Below are 24,555 nucleotides of genomic sequence, written 5' to 3'. Positions count from 1 at the left end.
ACAGGAGCTGTGTATTGCTTGTTAGATTCAGTCTGACTGAAGCTTTGACTTATAGTTGCAGCTGCTTTTTCCCTTTTTCTAACCTTATTTAGTTGCAAATTACTTAACGATGCTTATTATCACTCACCAGTCCCACTTTTCCCAGCTTCCCAGCATCACTGGTTTACTTGTACAAAGATGTGTGTGTGTGTGTGTGTGGTGTATGTGCAAATAGAAGCCTCCTGTTTAAATAAATGTTTACACACTTGGGTTTTTTTTTTCCGCATAATATATCCTGAAGGAAGCTCATTCCATATTAGTTCACTTAGATCTTTGTGGCTTTTTATAGCTACATAGTATGTCATCATAGAGATGTACCATAATTTATTTAATAAGCTGTCTATTGATAGTCATTTAAGTGGTTTGCAGTCTTTTGGAGTAGTAACTAAGTTTGCAATGAATCATCTTTTCTATATACTATCTCACACTTATGTGAGTATATCCAGAGTGAAATTCCTGAGTCCTTTCATGGCATGCTTGTTGTTGAATACTCATAATTAATCTCATGATTCTTTTAGTTCCCAATAAATGAATTCTCGTAAAATATTTATTTTCTGATCCACTTATCCAAGTTTTATTTTGAAAAGATTTTCTGTGATTTCAACTTCGAAAGGGTATTCATCCAAAGTTTATCACTTAGCCATGGTAATTGAATTTGGAATCTTCTTTACTGCAGCCATCAGTCTTTTCTCTTTTGGACCATGCTCTCAGAGTAGTTCTTAGAGAACACTGGCCGTAGTTACTATTGGCTTTGTCCACCTTAATGATGTGTGGCTAGACACTGGCAATTCAAACATCCACAAAGACCTGGTTCCTCTCCTGAATGAGCTTGCAATCTAAAGGGATAGAACCTTTTGTAGCTTTAATAAGAATATAAAACCAAAGCACTTACCTACCTTTCCTCTCACAGCTGTACCATTCTTGGAGAGACAGAAGCACTTCACGGGACCGATAAATCAGATGTGGTTTGTAGTTCTCTTCCACCTACAAAACCACCAAATGGTATGTTGAATAGAGCAGGTTGGTTGGGTAGATGTGCCCCAGTCTAGTCAGCTCTTCTAGATTTCTCCCGAATTACATGCTATATCCAGAGGCGTCCATTTCTCCCTTTTCATCTCGTCCTATCCGTGGTCAGCTCAGTATTTCATTTTTATTAGTATTTTAATTCCAGATATGTTGTTTATTTGATAATTTTCTACTGTGGAATGGATAACTAGTAATTTATTCGTATGTGCCCAAAAAAGGAATGGATAACTAGTAATTTATTCGTGTATGCCAAAACCAGAAAGAAAACTGAGGTGCAAACATAAATTAAAATGCCCAAATGTGATAGGATGGTGGTGGTCACAGTGGTCACAGTAGGGTACCTATGGGAGATTTTGGTCACCAGCCAGAGTTAGCAACTTATTAGAAGATAGTCATCATTATTTCTGGAACATCCTGTGGATCAAATCAATCTCAAGTACAGTTTCAATGATTGACAGAAAGTTGACAGTTAATGGCGGAAGCTGCTTACCCAGGTGAGCGAGATGCTGTGAAGGTGGGTCCAGGTATCACAGCACAAGAGGAGGCATAAGTGGCAAGAAAACCTTTCTAATGAGGCAAGAGAACCTAGGCCACAGAGCGATGGGGTTGATGAACATTGACTAAGAAAATCAAGGCCTTAGCTTTGACATTTTGGCAAACGGGAGAACATCAAAGCGTTCTGGATAAGGAATTGCACAGTCAGAGCAGCATTTTAAAAAGACCATTAAGAGGACATTCAGAATAACTGAGGGAATAAAAAACTGTCTTAAAAAAAACAGAAGGAGAGGACTTCCCTGGTGGCGCAATGGTTGAGAATCCTTCTGCCAATGCAGGGGACACGGGTTCAAGCCCTGGTCCGGGAAGATCCCACATGCCACGGAGCAACTAAGCCCGTGTGCCACAACTACTGAGCCTGCACTCTAGAGCCTGTGAGCCACAGCTACTGAGCCCGTGTGCCACAACTACTGAAGCCTGTGCACCTAGAGCCCAAGCTCTGCAACAAGAGAAGCCACGGCAATGAGAAACCCACGCACCGCAACGAAGAGTAGCCCCCACTTGCCACAACTAGAGAAAGCCTGCGTGCAGCAGCAATGCAGCCAAAAAAAAAAAAAGAAGGAGAGGAAAAGCAAGAGTCCGGAAACCAGGTCATGTAAACCAAGAGCTTATAATATAAAGGTACTAGCATTTAAGTGATCAAGGGGGGATGAAAAAAATGGTTGAGTCCACACTGTGTTGTAGATGAAGTACCTGAAACACTTTGCAGGATGGCTATGGTTCTGTTCTCATGACCAGCAAAACCTGGTGCCATGTTGTTATTTGGAAAGAGATTTGATAAGGGGCTTCCTTTTGCCTCCAGAGCCCATCCACCTAGACAGAGTGAAGTGTTCTGTAGGTAAACAAAGATGATGGATGGTGTGCTCATCCCTATTAGAGTTGTTCTAAAGTAGAAGCATTTAAATATGGTCCTGGGCTGGCCCCTCAGAGCTATGGCAGCCGGCAGGACCGGGCTGCATTGTTGATTTCACCCTTCTGAATGGGAGCTCTTCCTGACAAATTCTACAGTTAGGGCCGGGGACCTTCCTATTGTTCTTATTCCACACCAACACCCTTGATTCTGGGGTTTGATTGAAAGGGTTATGGGTTTTGGTTTTGGTTTTGGTTTTTTTTGGGTTACGCGGGCCTCTCACTGTTGCAGCCTCTCCCGTTGCGGAGCACAGGCTCCGGACGCGCAGGCTCAGCGGCCATGGCTCACGGGCCTAGCCGCTCCGCGGCATGTGGGATCTTCCCGGACCAGGGCACGAACCCGTGTCCCCTGCATCGGCAGGCAGACTCTCAACCACTGCGCCACCAGGGAAGCCCAGGGTTATGTTTTTAAATGGAGAAAGTAAAAATAAACCATCTTTAATGCCATTTTTCTCATTTTCTTCCAACACAGAACCCCAGATTTACTTGCCCAGTTTAATTATTCTGCTTCTCTTCATATCTGTGGCATTAGTTGCTGCTGTCATCTTTGGTGTTTACTATAGGAAAAAAGGGAAAGCACTAACAGGTATTGTGTCTATGGTGGGTTTTGAAAATGAATCTTAAAGCCAATAGATACATTTCTAGGCGTATGCTTTGAAGAGGCGTATATTGCCCTCCGACTGCCTCTGGTGATCTGTTTAAACTAAGGTGACACACGCTTTATACCTAATTCATTGTTCTCTGGCAAAACAAACAAATGAACAAAAATCCATTGTGCCTGTTTATGTATATGCAAACAAAAATATTCTAGGTGCAGGAAACCAATGACTGTTGTATAGATTATATACTGTCAGATATACAGAGGTTGCATTTATCCTAGAACACAAACATTTTTAATTACTTAAATTTAATTAATTACTTAATTAAAACAGAGACAAAATGTTCAGGTAAATGACAGATGGAAAGCTTTGACTGGGGTGTTACCCTGATAGGTGAATTTAAAATTCTGAAAATAAGTGGTCTTATATTCAGTAAAATGCAGGTGCTCATTCTTAGAATGAATAATCAAGTGTTGTCTTGTTTATTGGGAATAGTTTTTCCACAAAAAAAAATTGTTTGATAGTGTCTTTTAACATCACATCCTGTTTGACTTTTATACTACAAAGCTACAAAGTATAATTTTTAAGAAACTGTCCAAGGCTTCACTACGTTTCCTAAACCTAGTGCACATCATTGTCTTTTGAAGCACCTGTGGTCTCACCATCCTTTCCCATTTTCAGTTGCTCACTTGTTTTGTCCACCTTTGCTTTGCTGTGATTCCATCAGTTCTCTCACAGTCACATCCATAGACTTCATGAAATCCTGCATATCTTACTATTTCCATTAACATTCCATTGTCTAGTGTAACACTGGGCAATCAGAAGATTAAAGAGGGAAGATGGTGACTGACGATGCCAGTGTTAAGCAGAGAGTATTTGAAGAGGAAAAGTTGGAATTAACTTTTTTAAAAGTCTATCATTATTGAATATTGTTATTTAATGCAACTTTACCTCCCCAACATCAGAACTGGGGATTTGAATAATACATGTTCAGAGATGCTGATGGATTGCTCACTCATATAGCCATGTTTTCAGGAGATAAACAGACTCCCAGTGTTTTATTCTTTAGTTTTTTTCTCTGTGACAATCTCTTTTGGCCATATCTTACCAATGGCAAAGGCAATGGGCCCGCCCATCACTGAGTCGGGATGTGTGACTGTCAGCTTTCTTTTCATCCCTTCATTCAACACATGTTTTTTGGCTACCAGGGACTGGACAGACACGGGGGTCTCAAAACCTTGAGCAACACAAACAGAGCCAGTGCCCTCATGGAAGAAGCTTCTCTGTGAGCAAGGCAGGGATTGGCCCATAGAATGAGGCTGAGTGTGGAAAGGGAGGTGCAAGAGCTCCAGGGGTGACAGAGTTGCCTGTCCAGCCTCAGGGTCAGCCAGGGCTTCCCAGGGCGGAGTCAGGGGACCTGAGATCTGAAAGACAAGTTGCAATGAACTAGCCCAAGGGGAGCTAAGGAGAATCAAAAGCATTCCATGCAAAGAGAATTGCATGATTGGAGGGAGCAGAGCAAGTTGGGGGGATTGGAAGGTTAGCGCAGCTGGAACAGAAAGTCAGAACCAGTGTGACATGAAACTGCTAAGAAATGTGCTCCCATCCTGAGCAGAGGGAGGCAGAACAACCCTGTGGTTTTCGTATTTGGCTATTTTAGTAACTAAAACAAATGTGGGGGGTACAGAAAGAGTGGATGCAGACCCAGCAGTAAGGAGGGCTTTTGCAATCAACCAGGAGAGAGATTATCATAGTAGTTAGGAGTAATTACCACCTCTGTGTACAAATGTTATTTTTAGTATCATCTGTAATTGTCTACTCCTGCTCCCTAAAAGGAAAGAGCTGCAACTTTCCTTCTATTTGGAGTATCTTTATTTTTATATAAGTTTAAAGTGATAGAAAATAAGCACGAATAATAATGATGATGGTAGTCGTAACTGACATGTTAAATATTTATCATGTGCCAACACTGCTGTACATATTTTACGTGTCCTGAGTCTCCACAACAGCACTGAGAGGGAGGCATTATTATTTCCCCCGTTTTATGATGTGGAAACTGAGGCTCAGAGAGGTTAAATAGACCAGGCGAGGTCACATAAGAGGCATCATTACCTATTATGATGACGTCATTATCTTCCAGTGGAAAATGGACAACCTCTTAGCTTTAGTCTTTATAGTGAATTCAACATCAGATATTCAGTGGATGTGGGATAAAATTTTATCTTTGTATTATATACATTCATAGATTTTTTAAATTCATAGATTTGACCTTTTAAGTTTCATCAGTTCTGTTTTAAAAAGTTAAGGAAGATATACTTTGTACATGCCACAGAACATATTCTTCTTTCTTCTGAGAAGCAGCAGGGTGTAGGGGAAAAGGATTCGGGGCCCGCTGGAATTCAGTGGGGCCTGACAGAGCATTCTGGCATGCACTTTACTTTTATCATACATATATTTGTGCTAAGTCCCCTAGACCCACGTCACCTTTGTTCCCCTACAATACCTAACAGGGTCCCTAATAGTCAAAGAAAAATTGCTGAGGGCATGAGAATGTCTGTAGTCAAAACAGCAGCTCTGACAGCCCTCAGATGTGCCTGAAGGTATTCAGTGGAACATTAGGGCATCAGATTTGGCTTTACATAGATCAAAAAGTTCTGTTTTTGATAGGAGGAGGAAGATGCCTTCATAGTCTTTAAATTGGTTGATTTTCTTTTAAATGTTTCACTCTCAGATTTGCAGACGATTTTGTTTAAAGACAATATTGATCTGACATAGTGGTCAATAATGCTGAATTAGAAATAGGAAATAATAATATGAAGCGCTTATCCTTACTTTGTTTTTCTAGCTAATTTGTGGCACTGGGTCAATGAAGCTTGCGGCCGCCTAAGTGGAAATAAGGTAAATTTAAAAGTCTTAAGTGCCTCCTTTAAGTACTGTTAACAATTTGGGGGAATTCCCTGATGGTCCAGTGGTTAGGACTCGGCGCTTTCACTGTCAGGGCCCGGGTTCCATCCCTGGTCGGGGAACTAAGATCCCACAAAGCCGAGTGTACGAGGCCAAAAAAAAAAAAAATATTGGCTGATATAACTATTATTAGTCAAATATTGAGTCAAATTGTGAATGGTACTTCATTGAGAGGATGGAACCTCAAATCCCAGGATTGATCCCCACAGAGTAACCCAAAGCCCAAGTCAGTGCTCATCCTAAATGCTGTTTTCTTTGTATTTCATTCCATTTCTGTCATCTCTCTGCCCATGTATTATTTATATTATTAGTTTAGTGCCAATCTCTATTGCCTAGGACAGATTCCTAGGAGGGAAGAGCAGTCACATTCCTGTACTCTGTAGTTATTTTGGTGGCTTTTAATTTTGGTATAACTTCAGAACTGTAGGAAAGCAGTGAGATAGTACAAAAAACTTCCACCTGCCCTATACTCAGATCCACCAATTGTTTATATTTTCACATTGCTTTATTATTTGCTATCTGTACGTTTGTATATGCATATGTATATTTTTTCTCTTGAACCATTTTTTTAAAGTTTATTTATTTAATTTATTTTTTGGCTGCGTTGGGTCTTTGTTGCTGCACGCGGCTTTCTCTAGTTGTGGCTAGCGGGGGCTACTCTTCGTTGCGGTGTGCAGCCTTTTCACTGCAGTGGATTCTCTTGTTGCGGAGCACGGGCTCCAGGCGTGTGGGCTTCAGTAGCTGTGGCTCACGGGCTCTAGAGCACGGTCTCAGTAGCTGTGGCGCATGGACTTACTTGCTCCCTGGCATGTGGGATCTTCCCAGACCAGGGCTCAAACCTGTGTCCCCTGCATTGGCAGGTGGATTCTTAACCACTGTGCTACCAGGGAAGCCCTCTTGAACCATTTTGGAGTGTGTGGCAGACATCATGTTCCTCTACCCTTAAATACTCATGTGAATTTCTTAAGAACAAGGACATTCTCTTATATATCCATAGTACCTTTATCAAAATCAAAAGATTTAGTAGTGGTACAACACTATTATATATCAATAATTTACATTTGATCTTAAAATTTCATTAATTATCCCACTATATCCTTTAGGTCTAGGTTCTTAAGTATAAAGATATATACATTTAAAATTTTTTATTTATTTATTTTTGTCTGTGTTGGGTCTTTGTTGCTGCACGCAAGCTTTCTCTAGTTTCGGCGAGCGGGGGCTACTCTTCGTTGCGGTGCTTGGGCTTCTCATTGTGGTGGCTTCTCTTGTTGCGGAGCACGGGCTCTAGGCACGCGGCCGTCAGTAGTTGTGGCTTGCGACCTCAGTAGTTGTGGCGCACGGGCTTAGTTGCTCTGTGGCATGTGGGATCTTCCCGGACCAGGGCTTAAACCTGTGTCCACTGCATTGGCAGGCGGATTCTTAACCACTGTGCCACCAGGGAAGTCCCTAAAGACATACAAATTGTAAACCTTGAGCTCATACTGATTTCTCCAATTCTGGTCCCAACGCTACAGGATTTATTGTAGTCTTTCTTTAGCTGTATTTGAATCTTCCCTTCTCCAACAGTAAGAAACCCAGCTCCAATTATTCTCAGTATATTTACTCAGTTCCAGAATACACAGAAAGTAGTTTCAGAATCACTAAGCCGTACCACAGCAAAAAGCAAAGCTACTAACCAGAGTTCAATATTTATTTACAGGGTTTTTAAAAAATTTAGATTGAGGGTATAGACAAAATCCTGTGTTCTAGAGTTATTTGGGTCAGCTCTCCCCCTTGCTTCAGTGTAAACGTGCTATCCCATTGGAAATGCAGTTAGAGTCATCTGATTCTGGTTGTACTCTATCTGAGGGTTCTCCCCACCCCCTAATCTTAAATAACCCAAATAAAGCGACATAGTGAGTATTCCATCTGTACTTGTTACGGTGGAAATAATTACTATAAGCACCATTTTCAGCCACGTTTAGCAGACCCATGTTCTAACATCGCTGGATTAATGCTCTGCCTTCTGAATTTAAATCAGCAGGAGTCCTCAGGCAGCAATCTTAGCTGCACTCGTGTGGAAGCCCCTAGTCAGCGTGAAATCTGTGAGGGTGTCTTACTGCTGACTCTGGAACAGAAGATGTTTTCTGAAGATATGTGCTGTCCTGACAGTGGAGGTGCGTGTGCAGGTGGCGGTCCCTGTGTGCCGGGAGAAGATGCCGGGATGCTCACCCTGGTCAGCGAGATTGAGGGGGACCCCTTCAGGCAGCTTCCCACGGAAGACGAATACGTGGACAGGCCCCCCCGGACCCCAGACTCTATATTATTCTTCACTCAGCCTGGAAGCACATCCACACCGCCTTTCCCTGAACCCCTGGAGGTGGGAGAGAATGACAGTCTAAGCCAGTGCTTCACTGGGACAGAGAGCTTGGTGGATTCCGAAAGCTGCCACTTCGCTGAGCCTCTGTGCAGGACTGACTGGATTCCTATTTCCTCCGAAAAGTACTTGCAAAGAGAAGTGGAGGGTGGCAATTGGCCCCACTGGGCAGCCAGCTCCAACTCTGCAGATGGCTGTGCCGGCTGCAGGAGCCCTGCTGGGGAGGACTGGGAACCCCTGATGGGTTGCCCCCAAAGTGGACCCTTGCCCCAGAGCGCCTATGGCATGGGCCTTCCTCCCGAAGCAGCTGGTGGGGCAGAGGCGGGAGGCCAGCCCATGGATGGGGCTGATGCACGGCTTCCCAGCTCCACGAGGGGAGGTCCTGGCTCTGGAGGCCCTTCCAGTGAGCAGCCACCTGCATCAGGTAAGTGACTCTGCTGGTTTCTCCCTTCTGAGCAAAAAGGCCTGGTCTCTGTGCAGTATCTGGGGGACAAGTGTCACGTGCCGTTCAGGAAAGAGGGACACTAACGTGGGAAAAGTTCAGCTCGAGCATTTCCTCCTGATAAGCCTCTTTACAGGCTGGGTTTTGAGTCAGTCCACATGTTGGGTTTGTAGATTGTACCCCTGGGGCTCTCTCTTGGTTTATATGTGCCCCATGCCCTTTTGCATTCAGGCTTCTCACAATGGGATTAGACCTCAAATCCCCGCATTGACCCCTGAAGACAATGCCAACATTGACCACAGGACTGGCTGAAGGCAAGGCATTCCCTCAGATTTCTGGGTTTGGGTTTTTTCTTTAAAGCGACCTAGGCCTCAAATTTCCCCCTAAAAAAAGCTCTTATAAATTTCAGGACAACAAACAAAATTGTTTAGTTAATCGTTGATTAATTAATATTTATTGAGTGTAGCTTGTTGATTCTGGGCCAAATTAATGAGGTAGTGGCTGTCCTTTGATGCTTTTTATGAGAAACCCCTTTTATAAACACTGCATAGGATATATTTATGGAACCAGGAGGATGGTTTTACAATTTAAAATCATTATAGAGATTTATTGCTGCACCACTGCTTGAGCGTGAATAGCCCACCAGTTGTAATATTATAACTTTTTTCTGCGAAGGTAGAACATCCTCTGTTTTATTATGTAGTTACAGGGAACTTTTCTGCTGATGGTGAGGGCTTCCTCTGGTTCCGGGGATTATTTGCTGTATTATGGGAAGGGGGTGGTCAGGGATCTCTGAGAATTTTCTGAAAGTTATAGACCCTCTCTCCAGAAAAATGAATATATGCATATGTACTATTTAAGGGGCTTCACAGAATCCTCCCAAACTCTAAAACCACAAAGCCCGTTCATGGACCACCTTTATCCTGGGATGCTTTTTCTTTTTCTTTCCTGCCTCTTTATTTAGACCGCCACCGGGTCTAGCAGCTGGTCTTTGAATTATTTTATAACCATGAGGTAGCTCAGTCGGGCCCTAAATGGAGACTGTTTTGCCCCATGCTGATGGTGGCTCCTGCCTTATTGGGTAGAACAATGAATTTGAATCTGTTCTCCAAGGTCTGTGGTTTTGCCGCAACTACACAGGTTCACTGAGGTGTAAATTCTCTATCAGTTCTCAGTCCAACTGAAAGGAGGAGGTGGGCTTGGGGATATTTTCCAAAGAACTGATGTGTTTTTCCTCCAGAAGACCTCAACTTATTTTTTCAAAGATTTTAAGTAATTTCCGTGTCTAAAAGTTTGGCTCTATGGTTCGTTTGTATTGTTCTCTTTCTTTTCTACGGGTTAATTTTCTTCCCACTGGTTGCACACACAGAGAGAACACAAGTATTTGGGGGTGTGGGGAGGAGGGAGGCGGAACCTCAGTTTGGCAGCTGCCACGTCTCGTGACGCTGCCAGGGGACAGACCTGTTTTTCAGTTGCTAACATCAGGAAGGTGATGTTTGCTGCTGTGTGAAAAGCAGCAGCAGTTCTTGGAAGAACAGCACTGGCCAAAGTGAAGGAGATCAATTTTTTCGTTGTGTCATGAAACCAAAAAGGCGGATCCGAGCTCTCCTATAAGGAGTTAAAGCAGTGCCCATCTCTGCTTTTTTTATCTTTCTTTTCTCCAGCACTAAACATCTAGGCATGGAAAGAAGGAAAAAAAGCGTGTCATCAACTAAGTGGTATTAATTTGCAAAAAGTTGACACTGCTTTTTCTGTCTTAATCTGGTGCTCAGCCATGTAAAGCACCCGTAGAGAGTTGCCAGCAAGTGGGCCAAATTCATGTTCGCCTGAGGAGAAGTAGCAGCCAGACTGATTTTTCAGGCTGTGCAGGTCTCTCCATAATTACTTCTACATAAACAGGCCTTCTGATTCCTGGTCAAAATAGCACTTGCTCATTATTGCTTTTTTTTTGGTCATAGTTTATCGTCTATAAAATGTGTGAAAGAGGATGGAGCTTGGGTGGGGTTAATTCTACATGATCTCCTGAAAGCCACTGTGCTCTCAGGACTTGAGGGAGGTGACCTTTTTATTGGCTTTTGGAATTTTATATGTGAGTATTTAAGAAGAAAAAAACTTACAACCAAATCAAGTGGTTTCTGCAGAAATGACAGGGTTGGGCACCACCTAAGTAGGGAAAAGTATCTCCTTTGCACCCAGCTTCCTTTTGAAGAGGATGATTGTTCTTCAAACAGCTCCACAAGCCTATCTTTCAAAAATAATACCCGACGCTAAGTCGGTGTTAGCAGTGTCACAGCTCTTAAAGCACAAGGAGGGTTATCAGCAAAAACCAATGAAAGGGGAAAACATACTTGTGGTTTTGTTTTGCGTAACCATGTCTTGATTTACGTCTTAAATTATCCTGATGACATGACGGTGGTTACCTTGGTTATAAGCCCTTTCACCTGGAGTTTGGAGAATTTTGTGTCTAGAAAATGATGTCATGTGAAGAAACAACTTCGTATGATTCATGGATCACTAGTTGGCCTGTGACTTGCTTCTGGCTCCTGAGATCACTTAATTGGTTCAGACACTTCTGAACTGGAGAGAGGTGTTTGTTCCCAGGGCCCACAACGATTCTTCATGAGCACCAGCTACATGATTCTCTATCAAATCTTTATTGAGGGTCCACTGAGACACGGAGACTTGGAAAAGCTTGGAAAACAAGTAGGGATTGGTGCTAGGGAATGGACAACACAAAAAGAATCAATAATTTGAGAAAGCAATGCCCTCCATGGCCAGTCCCCTAACCTGCAGCCTCTTCACCTGCTCACCCACCTAAGTTTGGCCAACGCCAGCCTCAGCCATTTTTAGTGGGAATCTCTCACTTTCCAGCTTCTGCACTGTAACAGGCCTCCCCAAGTGTGGCCACCCTGTCCCCGCACGGTCCCCTTTTCCAGAGCACCCAGCTCCTCCTGACCTTCAAGTCCCAGCTCAAATGCTGCTTCCTAAACCAGGGATGCACGTTGGCTGCCTGGGTGGCCACTCTCCCCTTCCATGCCCTCGGCAGCCCCTCGTAATTCGTCTTGGCATCTTTCTCACCGAGCCCAGCACACTCATACCTTTATCAACAGCCATCTTCAGGCAGCCACGAACAGTTAGTTGGTAGGAATTGCCGTGACCTTCACCACTCCCGATCTTTCTAGTCTCTCCCATGGCAGCTTACTCACAGTATAAATGAATAAATGTTCATAAGCTCATTCATTCATTCATTCATTCCTCCATCCATCCGGTCATGAATAACTAAAGGAATAAGAGCCCATAGCTTCCTGTTCGTTCCCTAACTCGCTCTCAGCCTCCTACCTCTTCGGGCTGTTCAGGGGAGCAGGGGGCCAGGCAGGGGATGGAAGGATGGCCACTAGCTGTCCTGGGCAGACTTAGGTGTCCTGGGCAGAGGACGCAGAGATGGCAGAAAAAAGGATGCCCTGGTCCATCCAAGTGGCATAGACGTACCTAGGCTAATGCCTGGGAGCCAAGGGCACTGGAGGATTAGGGTACATGCCTGACTCCCACGTCCCCCACCCTTAGTCTCCCATCCCTGGGCCCCACCCCGTCCTGAAATGACTATTCTTGACCATCCACTTCCATCCTGAAAGACAGATAAACGTTCTCTTACCTCAGTTTTCTTCCTGTTCCTCCCCACCCCCTGAGCAAAGGACAGTCCTCTGTTTCTAACTTTCTTCTCTCTCCTGTTGCAATGCCATCCACTAACTTGTGTTTGACTTTTAGCTAAGTATCATAAGGGCAGGTATTAGCTCACAGATTCTATAAGTTAAAAATATTTTTTAATTCAGTTATTTGGTAATAAAACTCAGCATTCATTGATGCTAAAGGTCAATGCATTATTTCAAAATATAAGAAAAATTTGTTCACTGTATCTTTTAGTTTAGCCCTACTTCCCTTCCTTCTCTTCTAATTTTGGAAGGGTTTCATTTGTCAGCCATTCTAAGTAATTTTCAAGCATGATTCAGAATGGAACTATTAAATACTGTTTCCCTTCCCATATCATCATAGACCCAGTTTCTTCCAAATGCCTGAAACAGATCTTGCATTTCCATAAAAAGGAAAATCACATGAGAAGCATATGGGTTAAATATAAAATAAGTTTTTAAAAAATTCCAAAAGAACCCAATATAGCCTGGGTAATTTGAGTGGATTTGTGTATATTTTTAGTTCTTTTCCTTGGAAGAAAATCTACATGACAATTGGGTGATATTATTTGCTATAGTTCTTGTGATTTAATATTCATACGTTATACATTTTAAACAACATAATAAGCCTTTGAGAAGACAAGTATGCGTTACCTTGCTTAAAAAATGTAAATTGTGTCAAGGATTGAGTTCTTAAAAGGAATTTTGTTCTCTCTGCTGGAGAAAAAGGGATTCCACGGGGCCTGCTATGCAAAGCAGGGACTTAGCAAACTATAAACATCTTTCTGGTCATGATGAGATACTTCATTTATTCATTGTTTCTGTTGACTTAAAATGCTATTTTTAACTCTCTCAAGTGACCTGAAAATTCTTCTAGCTAAGTCACATTAAATATTAATGTTAAGCCAACCAACCCATTTTAAATGTTAGAAACTCTTCAGATTTTCTAATTTAATGAAAACCCTCATGTCATGCTAATTCTCAAATCATCCTTTTGGGTAGCCTTCACATAGAAGTCTATCAATCCCCTTGTGTTCAGAGACACATTAAGCCTGTTCTGACATCCTGAAGGTTGCATTTTTATCAATGACATCATAGGTATTAGTTACCAGGTGCTGGCTAAGTGCTTCGTGTAGGTATTACCTTCCCACTTCCTCACAGGAATCCTATGGGCAAGTTCCTCGCCTAGGACCACACAGCGAGTCAGCGATGAAACCATGACTCAACTCTCTGATTCTGAAGCCTATGCCTTCAACCATGGCACTGTCTCCCCATAAATCAGTGCCAATGTTACTGATTTCATTTGTTTACCATGCACTGGAGAATCCTCAGCGTGCTGTAGAATAAGGGCAAACTCGGGCTGGGATCATTGGCTCCTCAGGCTGAGTGCAGGGCAGTGGCCAGGCCAGGCCCAGAAGATTCTATAGGAAGGGGCGCTAGTGTCTGTGCAGGAGGTGATGGCTACTTTGACCTCTGAGTCCCCTTTCTTCTGCCAGTTGTCTCAGGAAGTTACTGTTTTCACTGTCACCGGTTCTTTTGGGAGGAAAGCTCTTTCTTCCACATGCCTCCAACCCCATCTTTTTTTGAAAGTAAAATAAAACTAAAATAAATGCCAGAGGCAGCTTGCTGGGGAAAGCTGGCAGAAAGCCAGCTCCGGAGAGTAGGGAAGAGGGAAGTGACGGGCCTGGCTTTGCTCATATTCCCAGAGGTCTGTGGACTAATGGGACCTATGAAAGCCTTGAGCCTTCTTAAGGCATCTTGGACAAGCCTCATGCACCCCATCCCTCCCTTTCCACCTTCCCCCCTTAACCAGCCACCAGCAAGGGAGAAGGTCTCCCCTGACATCAGAACGTCCTGGGGTTTCCTTGGCTCTCAGTGGAGAGGGCTACCCCTTCGGGGCATGTACCAACTGCGGAAACCCCGGCAACCATGCTGATGAGGGGGCCCGCAGCACCCACCTTGCTGACATGGGGTCCTTTTGACTTGCCATCCCAGGGCCTTGGCCTCTCAGGTCCGTTCACACAACCGTGTAAAACCCTCTGAAAGGCAGAAAGCTGATTTCAAGGAACGATTGTTTGTAAACAAGGACAGTTCAGGACTGAGGCGTAATACAGGGTAAGGATATTACCAACTCATTCAAAACCTTGACCTACTCTAGTGCTACATTCAACTAGCTGCCGACTTGCACGAAGAGAAATGAGATGGTGGGGGATTTGTGTAGAGTTACATAGATGAGTGTTCAGACCAGAGACTGTCAGAATGATGGATTATTTCAGCAAAGAAAATAAAAGTTGGTTAGATTGCTAGAGGTAAGTGCCCTTTCAGTCTTCAAGGTATTTCGAAGTCCTTCAGCAAGACAGGGATGGAAAGATAACATGACCGCTCAGTACATTTCCCGAATCTCGTTTCCTGGGGAGTTCCATGAGCACAAACATTACGTTCTGGGAGTAATAATGTCAGCATTGCACCTGTGAGAAATTCTGTGCTATTTCCCAAGCATTTTCAAATCCACTGTCTCGTTTGACCCTATGCCATCCTGCTGGCTATTCACACATTCATTTATTCATTCATTTATCATATGCCTGCTCTGGGCGGCTGCACGCTGCCAGGCTAGCTGGGCTTGAAAATTGATGCTCATTTCATAAAGAGCAGACCGAGTTGTTAGGTAGTTTGTCCCAACTCCACAGCTAGTGGAGGCCGAGCCAGGGCAGGACCAGAGCTTTCAGGGTCCTGCGCTCTCCTCTGTCCCAACCCCATTTCTGTCCCTCCTGTACTCGGGCAGCCACTGAAACCACCACACTTTTAGTCACCAGTCATGCTCTTCAGAGCGTGAAACACCACTCTTAGCTGCTGAAACCTCTTCGCTACTGAAGTTGAGACAGGTGAGACCAGGATGCCATGGATGTTAGTAGATTACTTGCAGGTGAGTCTGTATTGTGATGAGGCTGGAGAAAGAAGGCTGGACAGTTTTCATCCCTGAAGCCATGTCAGTCAGTAGAGGGGGAAAAAGAAGCCTGGAATGCTCACATGCGGAGGAACTGCGAGCTGGCGTTTGTAATGCAGCCAGCCTGGCACAGAGGGAGCACGCAGTAAATTCTGGATTTGAGGTGTTCCATCACTATTAGTATTATAATAGTGATCTAGCTTAATCTTAATCTAGCTTCACTTTACCATAGATTAGCCCACATCCCCCTAACCTCTGTAGAGTGACCTGACGGAAGCCGACAGCACACTGATTACTCACAACTAATGGGTCACTCTAGGACACCCCGGACCTTCTGCTCCCGCCCAGAGAATGGCCGCGCTTACTAAAAAATCCATAGATCTGCCCAGTCTTATGAGTGTGAGCTGATCCTGTTGTAATTTAAAACTTTAACTGTTGCATTAACTGGTTAAAAAAGAAAAACTGAAGTTGATAAGCATAAGAATTATTTCTATGAAACTATTAAGTGCTTCAGGAAGATTCAGAGAATGAGCTGCTAAAATCTTTTTGCTGTTGAAGTTGTGAGGGTGAGGTGATGAAAGGTTGAGGCAATAAAACTCTAGAAGGATTCTGCACTTAGACTGCTTGGCAGCCGGCTTGGTTCTCATTTCACTTTAAAGAAACCAAAACGAGATCAGAGGCAAAGCCTGACAGGTATAACTGATACAGTCAGCAGACCTTTTCTCAAAGGGACAAGCCTCAGTTCTCTATCAGAAAGTGGGTGTTGAAAGTTTTATAGCAGGTGGCAAGTGGCTTGAACACCAGGGAAACATATCATAGAGTCCACGTTTTAGGAGCACCGGTGGGTAGCCTCTGCAACTCAGAGTTTTACCGAACGTTGAGTTATCAATAGAGAAAATTAGATCGGCAAATGTGTCTGCAATATTGAAACACGTCCAACTTATAAGATGTTACCTCCAAAAAGAGTAGCATTAAATTACAGCATCAGTGAGGGGGGGAGGGGGAAACAGAGCAGCACTCCTTATAGCTGTCTGCCATCTGCTACAAAGTTTCCAGAGCCCAGTGAAAAGTGAATATATGAAGCCCCTTGTGCAAAAATTAGTAAGAATTTCAAGATGATGACAACAGAACATTAAACAAGCACGGGGCCCTTCTGAGCACAGGGCCCTGTGCGACTGCACAAGTCACATGCCCCTGAAGATGGCTCTGCTGTCACTTACTGTTACTGGCCAATAAGTAGAGCTTTTTAAAGTTTAGTCTGTACCAGTTTACTACTCTCATAAAAGTCAGTGTGAATGGATCAGACTTGGACTTCATCGAAGGTAGTTTTTGTCATTAATTGTACTTTCGATGAAGAAACACATGAAGAATAAAATTGAGAATCTCATACTCTTTCTAGGTAGCTTTTCTTTACATCCTATTCGTCAGGAGTTTAAAGGCCTTTTTTTGGTCCTTCCCTCCCTACTGTGCCCGCCGCAAGAATAATATTCTTGATCCAGTCTGTGGATCGAAGAATTATGAAATGTTTACATATATTTCTTAGGAAAAAGGGTTTGAATTCCATTTTGGAAAAAAAATAGAAAATAAGTATATCGATCCTATAGAATATATCAAAAATATATTGTTTACCATGAGGCAAAGGCATGGAATGAAAATTTTTTTTTTTTTTTTTGGTTTTTTGGCTGCATGGCATGTGGGATCTTAGTCCCCTGACCAGGGATCAATCCCATGCCCCTTATGTTGGAAGCGTGGAGTCTTAACCACTGCCAGGGAAGTCCCCTGGAATGAAATTCTTAAGAAGAAAAGTTTAACACAAAATCTTGATGTGTAAGATAATGGTTAAAAAAAAAAAAGCGTTTTTATCTGAGTTCAGACAAACTGAAGATTCTGACGAGGAAGGTAAACAACAATGGAGTCATGATGATGATTTGTTGGAAAATAAAATTTTAAATGATGGAGAAATTATATATACCATGACATAAACAGATAAATCCATATGAAGAGGACAAAAAAGATATTAAATTCAAGACCATAAATCAATCACGCAGTGGCTAGCACTGCCCTGTGTGTAGGTTTACAAGATACTGAAGAACAGAACCATGTTGTTCTTCAGTGTTGTAATAATAAAAAGCTAAAGGAATTATACCAAGAAAAAAATCATACTTTAAAGCAACTTAAATTTGCTTCTCTTATTAAATAATCATGGTATTTTATTTTATTTTTTATTTTATTTTTAAACACAGTACATTTTAAATTGGAATATGGTTTATGGTATACACATATTATTTTTGATTTCTCACTTTGACTTTTTCTGTTAACTAGTGATCCCTCAACTAGGAAGACTTCTCCTGTGTTAGTTATTATGCTCATTCATGCTGCGGCTGCTACAGTAGAGACCTTATATCAGCTCTCAGTTAGCAGCTGTTGAGTTACTTGAAAAAGTCATTTACAAGTTCACCTCTTCAACATCTTTTTAAACTTAAAACATATAACTTGCATTCACACATTGATTTTTTAGTATAGGGACATATGTGTTGGCTGAATATAGTTTCCTGAGCCTTTTTCACATTAACCACACCATCTTAATTTCCAGGCATAACAAGTCTGAATGCAAACTCCTGCATTTTTAAAGTCTCTTTTTCATTTTTTCTTTTAACAGCTGCCACCACACACCAGTTCAGCAGCTTGCTGATGTCTTTTGTTTTGCGTTTAGTGGCTCACATTTATTTGGGTCCTTGCAAAGCATTCAGTTTTCTTAGAAACATTTGCCTTTTTTTCACACTTACTCACATTTCGCAACTTTACATAAAGACAGACCTTGGAGATACTGCAGGTTCAGTTCCAGACCACCGCAATAAAGCAAACACCACAATAAAGTGAGTCACACGAATTTTTTTGGTTTCCCAGTGCATATAAAGTTATGTTTACACTATACTATAGTCTATTAAGTGTGCAATGGCATGTCTAAAAAAATAATGTACATACTCAGTTTAAAAATACTTTATTGCCGGGCTTCCCTGGTGGCGCAGTGGTTGAGAGTCCGCCTGCCGATGCAGGGGACACGGGTTCGTGCCCCGGTCCGGGAAGATCCCACATGCCGCAGAGCGGCTGGGCCCGTGAGCCATGGCCGCTGAGCCTGCGCATCCGGAGCCTGTGCTCCGCAACGGGAGAGGCCACAACAGCGAGAGGCCCGCGTACCGCCAAAAAAAAAAAAAAAAAAAAACTTTATTGCCAAAAATGCTAACCATCATCTGACAATGCAGGGTTGCCACAGACCTTCAACTTGTAAAAAACGCAGTATTTTCAAAGCACAATAAACCCAAGAGCAAGAAGACAAGGTACGCTTGTATTTCATTAGATTTCCTAATAGGTTCAACTAGTTAAAAACAGACTTAAGAACTAACTTGGTAACTGGTGAGAGCAGAAAGACATAGGCATAATAGAGAGTAGACCTGTAGCATAGAGTATGCTCGATGTTATGAACACCTATGTTTTTTTAAAATTTTTATTTTATATTGGAGGATAGTTGATTCACAATGTTGTGTTAGTTTCAGGTGTACAGCAAAGTGATTCAGTTATACATATACATATATCTATTCTTTTTCAAATTCTTTCCCAACTTAGGTTATTGCGAACGTTGAGTAGAGTTACATATGCTATACAGGTCTCTGTTGGTTATCTATTTTAAATATAGTAGTGTGTATATGTCAATCCCAAACCCCCAATTTATCCCCCCCTCCACCTTTCCTTAAGTTTGTTTTCTAAGTCTATGAGTCTATTTCTGTTTTGTAAACAAGCTCATTTAACTTCACTTAGTATGATAATCTCTAGGTCCATCCATGTTGCTGCAAATGGCATTATTTCATTCTTTTTAATGGCTGAGTAATATTCCATTGTATATATGTACCACAATGGATTTTCTTTATCCATTCATCTGTTGATGGACATTTAGGTTGTTTCCATGTCTTGGCTCTTGTAAACAGCACTGCAATGAACATTGGGGTGCATGTATCCTTTCCAACCATAGTTTTCTCTGGATATATACCCAGGAATGGGATTGTGGGATCATGTCTGTGTATTTTAGAGGGAATGGAGAACATGGGTCAATCTGACTAGTTAGTGAATGGAATACTAGCTGTACTTGCCCAAGTCGCTTGGGGAAATTAATAGGCAAATAAATCCCTGCCACCACCCATCTAGTAACATCCCCAATACAACTGCCAACGGGAGAAGGAGCGTGAGTCACAAATCCTCCCTTGTGACTTTCAATTTGTTGCTCATATTTGAAATCTCTGTTTTCATTGAAATCCCTGTAATGGGCCACTGTGCTTGTCTCAGGATCTGTGAAGGTACCCTGTGGGTGCAGGGAAGGCTCCTGGTATTTCCTGTATGCTGTTGGTATTTCAGTGAGACCATCCAAAATACGCTTTCCACATTTGGGAGAAATCTCTTCATGGAGAGTAATGACAGAAACGATTTTATTTGTGTAAGTTATTATTAAGCTTTGTCACAACAGAGAAGAAAAAAAAAAGATAAGGTTAATAGTGAGGCACTGTTTTTATGTTCACCTTCCCTGGTCAGACTGAAAGATTCTGCTGGCGATGCTGAGTGTTCGGGCATTTCTGCATCTGCTTGGTTTGTGGCATTTATTTTCACCTGGGTCATTTGTAGAGCATCAGTCTTTGACATAGGAGAATAAGAGGTAGTAGGTTTCCTAACATTTGTTGAACTTTCTATTTGTTTTTCAAAAGGCCCACTAATTAAAGACTGGCTAAATCCAGTCACACACAAAAAGTGATGACAGAACCCCCTGAGGACAAAACACCTCCCAGGGATCGAAGGAAAGAGTGATTTGTAAGATTGTTTTTGTTTGGTTGGTTGGCTTTTCTCCATTTTAGTCTTGTGCATCTCTCTTTTTTCTAGGAGTTTGAAAAAATGTTAAGGAAATTTCTGCTAAATACTGAGCCCGGGTGGCCCCATGGCCCACCAGGGCTGAGCTTAGGGACCTCTCCAGGGAGGGTGAAAAGATGTGAAAGAGTCTGGTCAGAGAGGAGGCTGGGCTGCGGTGGGCTCCAGGGTCCTAACAGGCCGCAACCTTCGCTCCAGCCTTTGCTTCCCTTCCTGATGCATTTGACCATTGCCGAACCATTGGCTGTGTTTGCTGCGTTATCCATCACGTGCGCACACCCTTTTGCGACATCTGAATCCCGTCCCTGATTCTGCGATGCGGGCGGGCTCTCCTGCCAGTGTCCCCCGAGGTCATTGTGGCCAACGACAAAACCTGAGGATGGCCCACTGTCTTGCTTCTCTTCCCTCGTCTTCTTTCTCTCTCCCTCCCTTTTTCCTTCCTCCACCTCAGTCAGGCCCGGTGAGACGGCAAAGGAAGGAACCACGGGGAGTGCCCCATGCATTTTAGGGGACAGGTGGATGAGGAAGGGCCGCCCGTGAGAGGGCCGGGGCGCCAGCGCCCCTCCATGCATTGGGAAACTTTCCTCTCACAAGACCAAGTTCTCGCCCAGAATTGATGACTCACCCTCTGCGTGTTCTCTCTTCCTCTCCCCTTGTAGGAAATGTGACTGGAAACAGTAACTCCACGTTTATTTCCAGCGGGCAGGTGATGAATTTCAAGGGCGACATCATCGTGGTCTACGTCAGTCAGAACTCGCAGGAGGGTCCGGCGGGGCCCGGCGGCTGCGCGGGGGAGCCGGTGGGCCGCCCGGTGCAGGAGGAGAGCCCGCCGTGCTGCGACTCGTTCGCCGGCCTCGGGCCGCGCTTCCCGGACACGTGCGCCGGCCTCGAGGTGGGCCCGGGGCTGCAGGAGCGAGGCGCCCCCGGGCCCGACAAGGCCTCGCGGCCGGTGCAGGAGCAGGGGGAGGCCGAGGCCGGCGCGCAAGAGACGCGGCGCTGAGCAGCCGAGAACCCGCTGCGGTTGCAGCCAGGCGGGCGCGGAGCTGCGGGCCTTCCAGCCCGCCCTCCGCGCCGCGCACATCGGAAGCCGCGTCCCCAGCTGACGACGCCGCCGCGCACCCGCGCCTGGGCGGGGCTGAGGGCGGGGCCTGGGATGGGGCGGGGCCGTGGCCCCAGAGGTGTGCCGTTGAGCCCCTCCGTTCGGTACGCCTGCGTCAAACGACCGGACATTCTTTATCCATCTTGTTCTAAATAGAATCGGGGACTTTAAAAACAAACAAGCAAACAAAAGTACATTTGTTATTACTACTCACTTCCATCCACGGTCACGTGTCTACTAATTGCACAGGTACACGTTGCTCTCTTCTGTTACTCCACTTTTTACCTCCTATAGTTTTTCTTCTTCCACTTCCACCTCCCATTATTAGTTCGTCAGTAGTTTGTCTCTTTACGACATCTGTTTTTATGGCTGTCCTGTTCTATTTGGATCTGTATCCCTTCCCCCACCCCGTCCTCCATGTTTGATATTTGTATTTCACTGTCTCTCATAACGTTTCTCTTGATACTGTCCGCCCTTTTTTCTTTTTACTATTTAACGATTTTCTTGAAAAGTCTCCTAAGGGTGATGGTCTTCTTTATATTTTTTTTTTGGTCCCTTCTCACAAGTAGATGACTGTGTTTTGGTGATGGCGGGGGCGGGGAGAGGTGAGGAGTCTGTACTAAGCACTTTTGGAAGAAGGCTAGAAATGTGAAGCCTGCGGGGAGGCTCAGAGAACAAGAGGAGGGACTTGTAGCTTTCGAAAACTTTTCTGAGTTCTCAGTTTTCTAAAGGAAGGAAAAGGGGAAATCCCATTTTCACCCTGAATGTTTTTTAAGTTTGTGTTAATTTCTAGGCAGCACTAAGTTGCAATTCGGTCTGCCTCCTTTACTGCATCTCAAAATGGTTCATTTCCCCCGGGTGAATGTAGTACCCTTCCCAGCAGAGGCAATCAGGTACTTGGGAAACTAAATCTCAAAAATCCAAGTTGCTGCACTTGGCATTCTTATTCTTGATGTGTCCCTGGAAAAGGTGTGGAAAATGAGTAGGACATGGGATGGCCTGCACACACGGTGAAAGGAAGGTGCCAGGAAAGTTCAAGAAAGGAAGAATAAAGTTGTGCATTTGTTTTCTTTCTAAACAAGAATAGCATAAATGTGTTTAGGCAGTAGGCACCATTTTCTTCCTAAAAAATCGTGTATCTGTAATTTAGCCTTGTAGAAGTGGAAAACATTCTTATTATTTTCCATGCGTTTACATTAAAAACCCAAATCCTTATATTGTGAACTTAAGAAAACTTATCATAGAGGTGCTTTTCTCTTAGCATCAGTGCTCTTGTGAGGAAACATACAATGTGAGTCAGAGTGAAAGGAATTACCTAGGATGTTTCATCTGTTGTGGCCAGTGAGCATTTGTTCTCCTCAAATACTAAAGTTAAAATATCTAAGCACATTAAAATTAATTTTGCAGATCTGGTTGGTTTTAAGAGTGGTGATAGCAGTCACTGTCCAGACTTTAATGGCCACAAATGCCCAGCTGAAGGGAATGATCGTTGATCACTGGTTTCTCCCTGTCGGTTGCAGGTCTCTTGGAAATGCTAGAATAGTAGCCATCAATTATGACTTTTAATGGAGAAGCAGAGGTGGTTCTATAATTTATGGGGCTTCTTAGCTGACATGAAAAACTGCAGGAAATAACTGTTGCCAGGATGATCCGTTGGTGGGAATTTACTGTCTGTGCTGCCCTTTTAGTTCACATCCATCCAACGAGAGATGTTATAAAAATGGAAGAAGCCATTAAACCTTTTGACATATTAAACAAAGTATAGTTCACAAAGGAGAAGGCTGAGCTAAAGACCCAAGTTTCTGCTGTGACTGTCATCATCTCACTAATACTTTCCTTTTCTTTCCTATAAAAAGGCACTAATTTTTGACATTTTCCCAAACTAGAGATAACATAAGGATGCTACAGTGAATGTTAAAGTATTTTGAGATCCTTAAATAAAAGGTGCTAAATAAATACATACGAATCTACTTTCAGAAAAAGGTAGTATTCTTTCCCATGCTGATCCCTACTAATTCTATATTGATCCAAAGACAGTTAAATGATAGGAGGTATATAGCAAACATAGGTCTGTGTCTGTGTATTATAGAGATGTATATGACAAATGTAAACAGAATGAAATGAAGACAATAATGAAAAACTGGGGAATGTGATAAAGAGGTTATTAAACATATTTGATGATAAAAAATTTTTTTCACGGCTTGTTTAAACAAAGCTTTTTGTGAAATAATGATCTGACTTCTTTCTGATCTCTATGATGTACTGTGGTATCAAATGTTGGTTATATGGTGTCATTGGTGGAAACCTCAACAAGAGTTGGGACAGAAAGTGCCTTTTTTAAATAATATATCTACCATTGATCTCATAAGTAAAATTCTTTAAAACGTAGGTTGGCTAGGCAGTGAAAGAGTTGAAACGGAAATGGAGTCTAGTGTTTTCTACCCACACCTAATTCAGCTATCAGAAGTAGGAAGAATTAATTTCTTCTCTCTGCCTGCAAGCACAAAGAGTAGTTTGAATGTGAGGTATTGGAACCTTCCTATGGCAAAGGAAAAGAGGGCTCTTGCTGTGTAACAAGCTACCCCAAAACTCAGTGGTTTAAAACAATCACCATTGATTTAGCTCCCAGGCCTGTGGGTTGGCTCAGCTTGGTTTGTTCATTAGGCCTGGAGGAGCCCAGCTGGGCTTGCTGACCTGCGTGCAGTCTGCAAGCTGACTGGCTCGGGGAAGGCTGGCTGGACTGAACCCTGTCCACGCGGTCCCTCATCCTCCCAGCAGGCTGCCCCGGCCTTCTTCTCATGGTGGTGCCTGGGTTCTGAGAGCAAACAAAACCATATCAGGCTTTTTGAGACCTAGGCTTGAACTGGTGTGCTGTCATTTCTGCCACATTCTGTTGGCCAAAGTAAGACACAGGGTAGCCAGACTGAAGGGGTGAGTACACAGAGTTGCAGGGTGACACTGAGAGAGTGGTAGATACAAGGAGGGGAGAATGGGGCCCTTTTGCCACCTCCATCACAGGAACATTGTT

At 43.4% G+C, this 24,555-nt stretch overlaps 1 protein-coding gene across 1 annotated transcript in view; it reads left to right on the top strand.

The window, feature by feature from the left end:
• TNFRSF11A (TNF receptor superfamily member 11a) overlaps positions 1-23,844 on the top strand; it is a 35,565-nt gene extending 11,721 nt beyond the window's left edge. The window contains exons 7-11 of the mRNA XM_029217655.1: positions 950-1,041; positions 3,002-3,115; positions 5,974-6,026; positions 8,113-8,872; positions 21,088-23,844. Coding sequence (XP_029073488.1) covers positions 950-1,041; positions 3,002-3,115; positions 5,974-6,026; positions 8,113-8,872; positions 21,088-21,428 — 1,360 coding nt within the window. The 3' untranslated portion in view covers positions 21,429-23,844. The remainder of the gene's footprint in view (positions 1-949; positions 1,042-3,001; positions 3,116-5,973; positions 6,027-8,112; positions 8,873-21,087) is intronic.
• Positions 23,845-24,555: the final 711 nt, after the last annotated feature.

Source organism: Monodon monoceros, unplaced genomic scaffold (assembly GCF_005190385.1).
Source record: "Monodon monoceros isolate NGI ecotype Baffin Bay Population unplaced genomic scaffold, NGI_Narwhal_1 Super_Scaffold_1, whole genome shotgun sequence".
Classification (NCBI taxonomy): Eukaryota; Metazoa; Chordata; class Mammalia; order Artiodactyla; family Monodontidae; genus Monodon; species Monodon monoceros.
The sequence above is the reverse complement of the archived record's forward strand: the minus strand, read 5'-3'. Positions and strand labels throughout refer to the sequence as shown.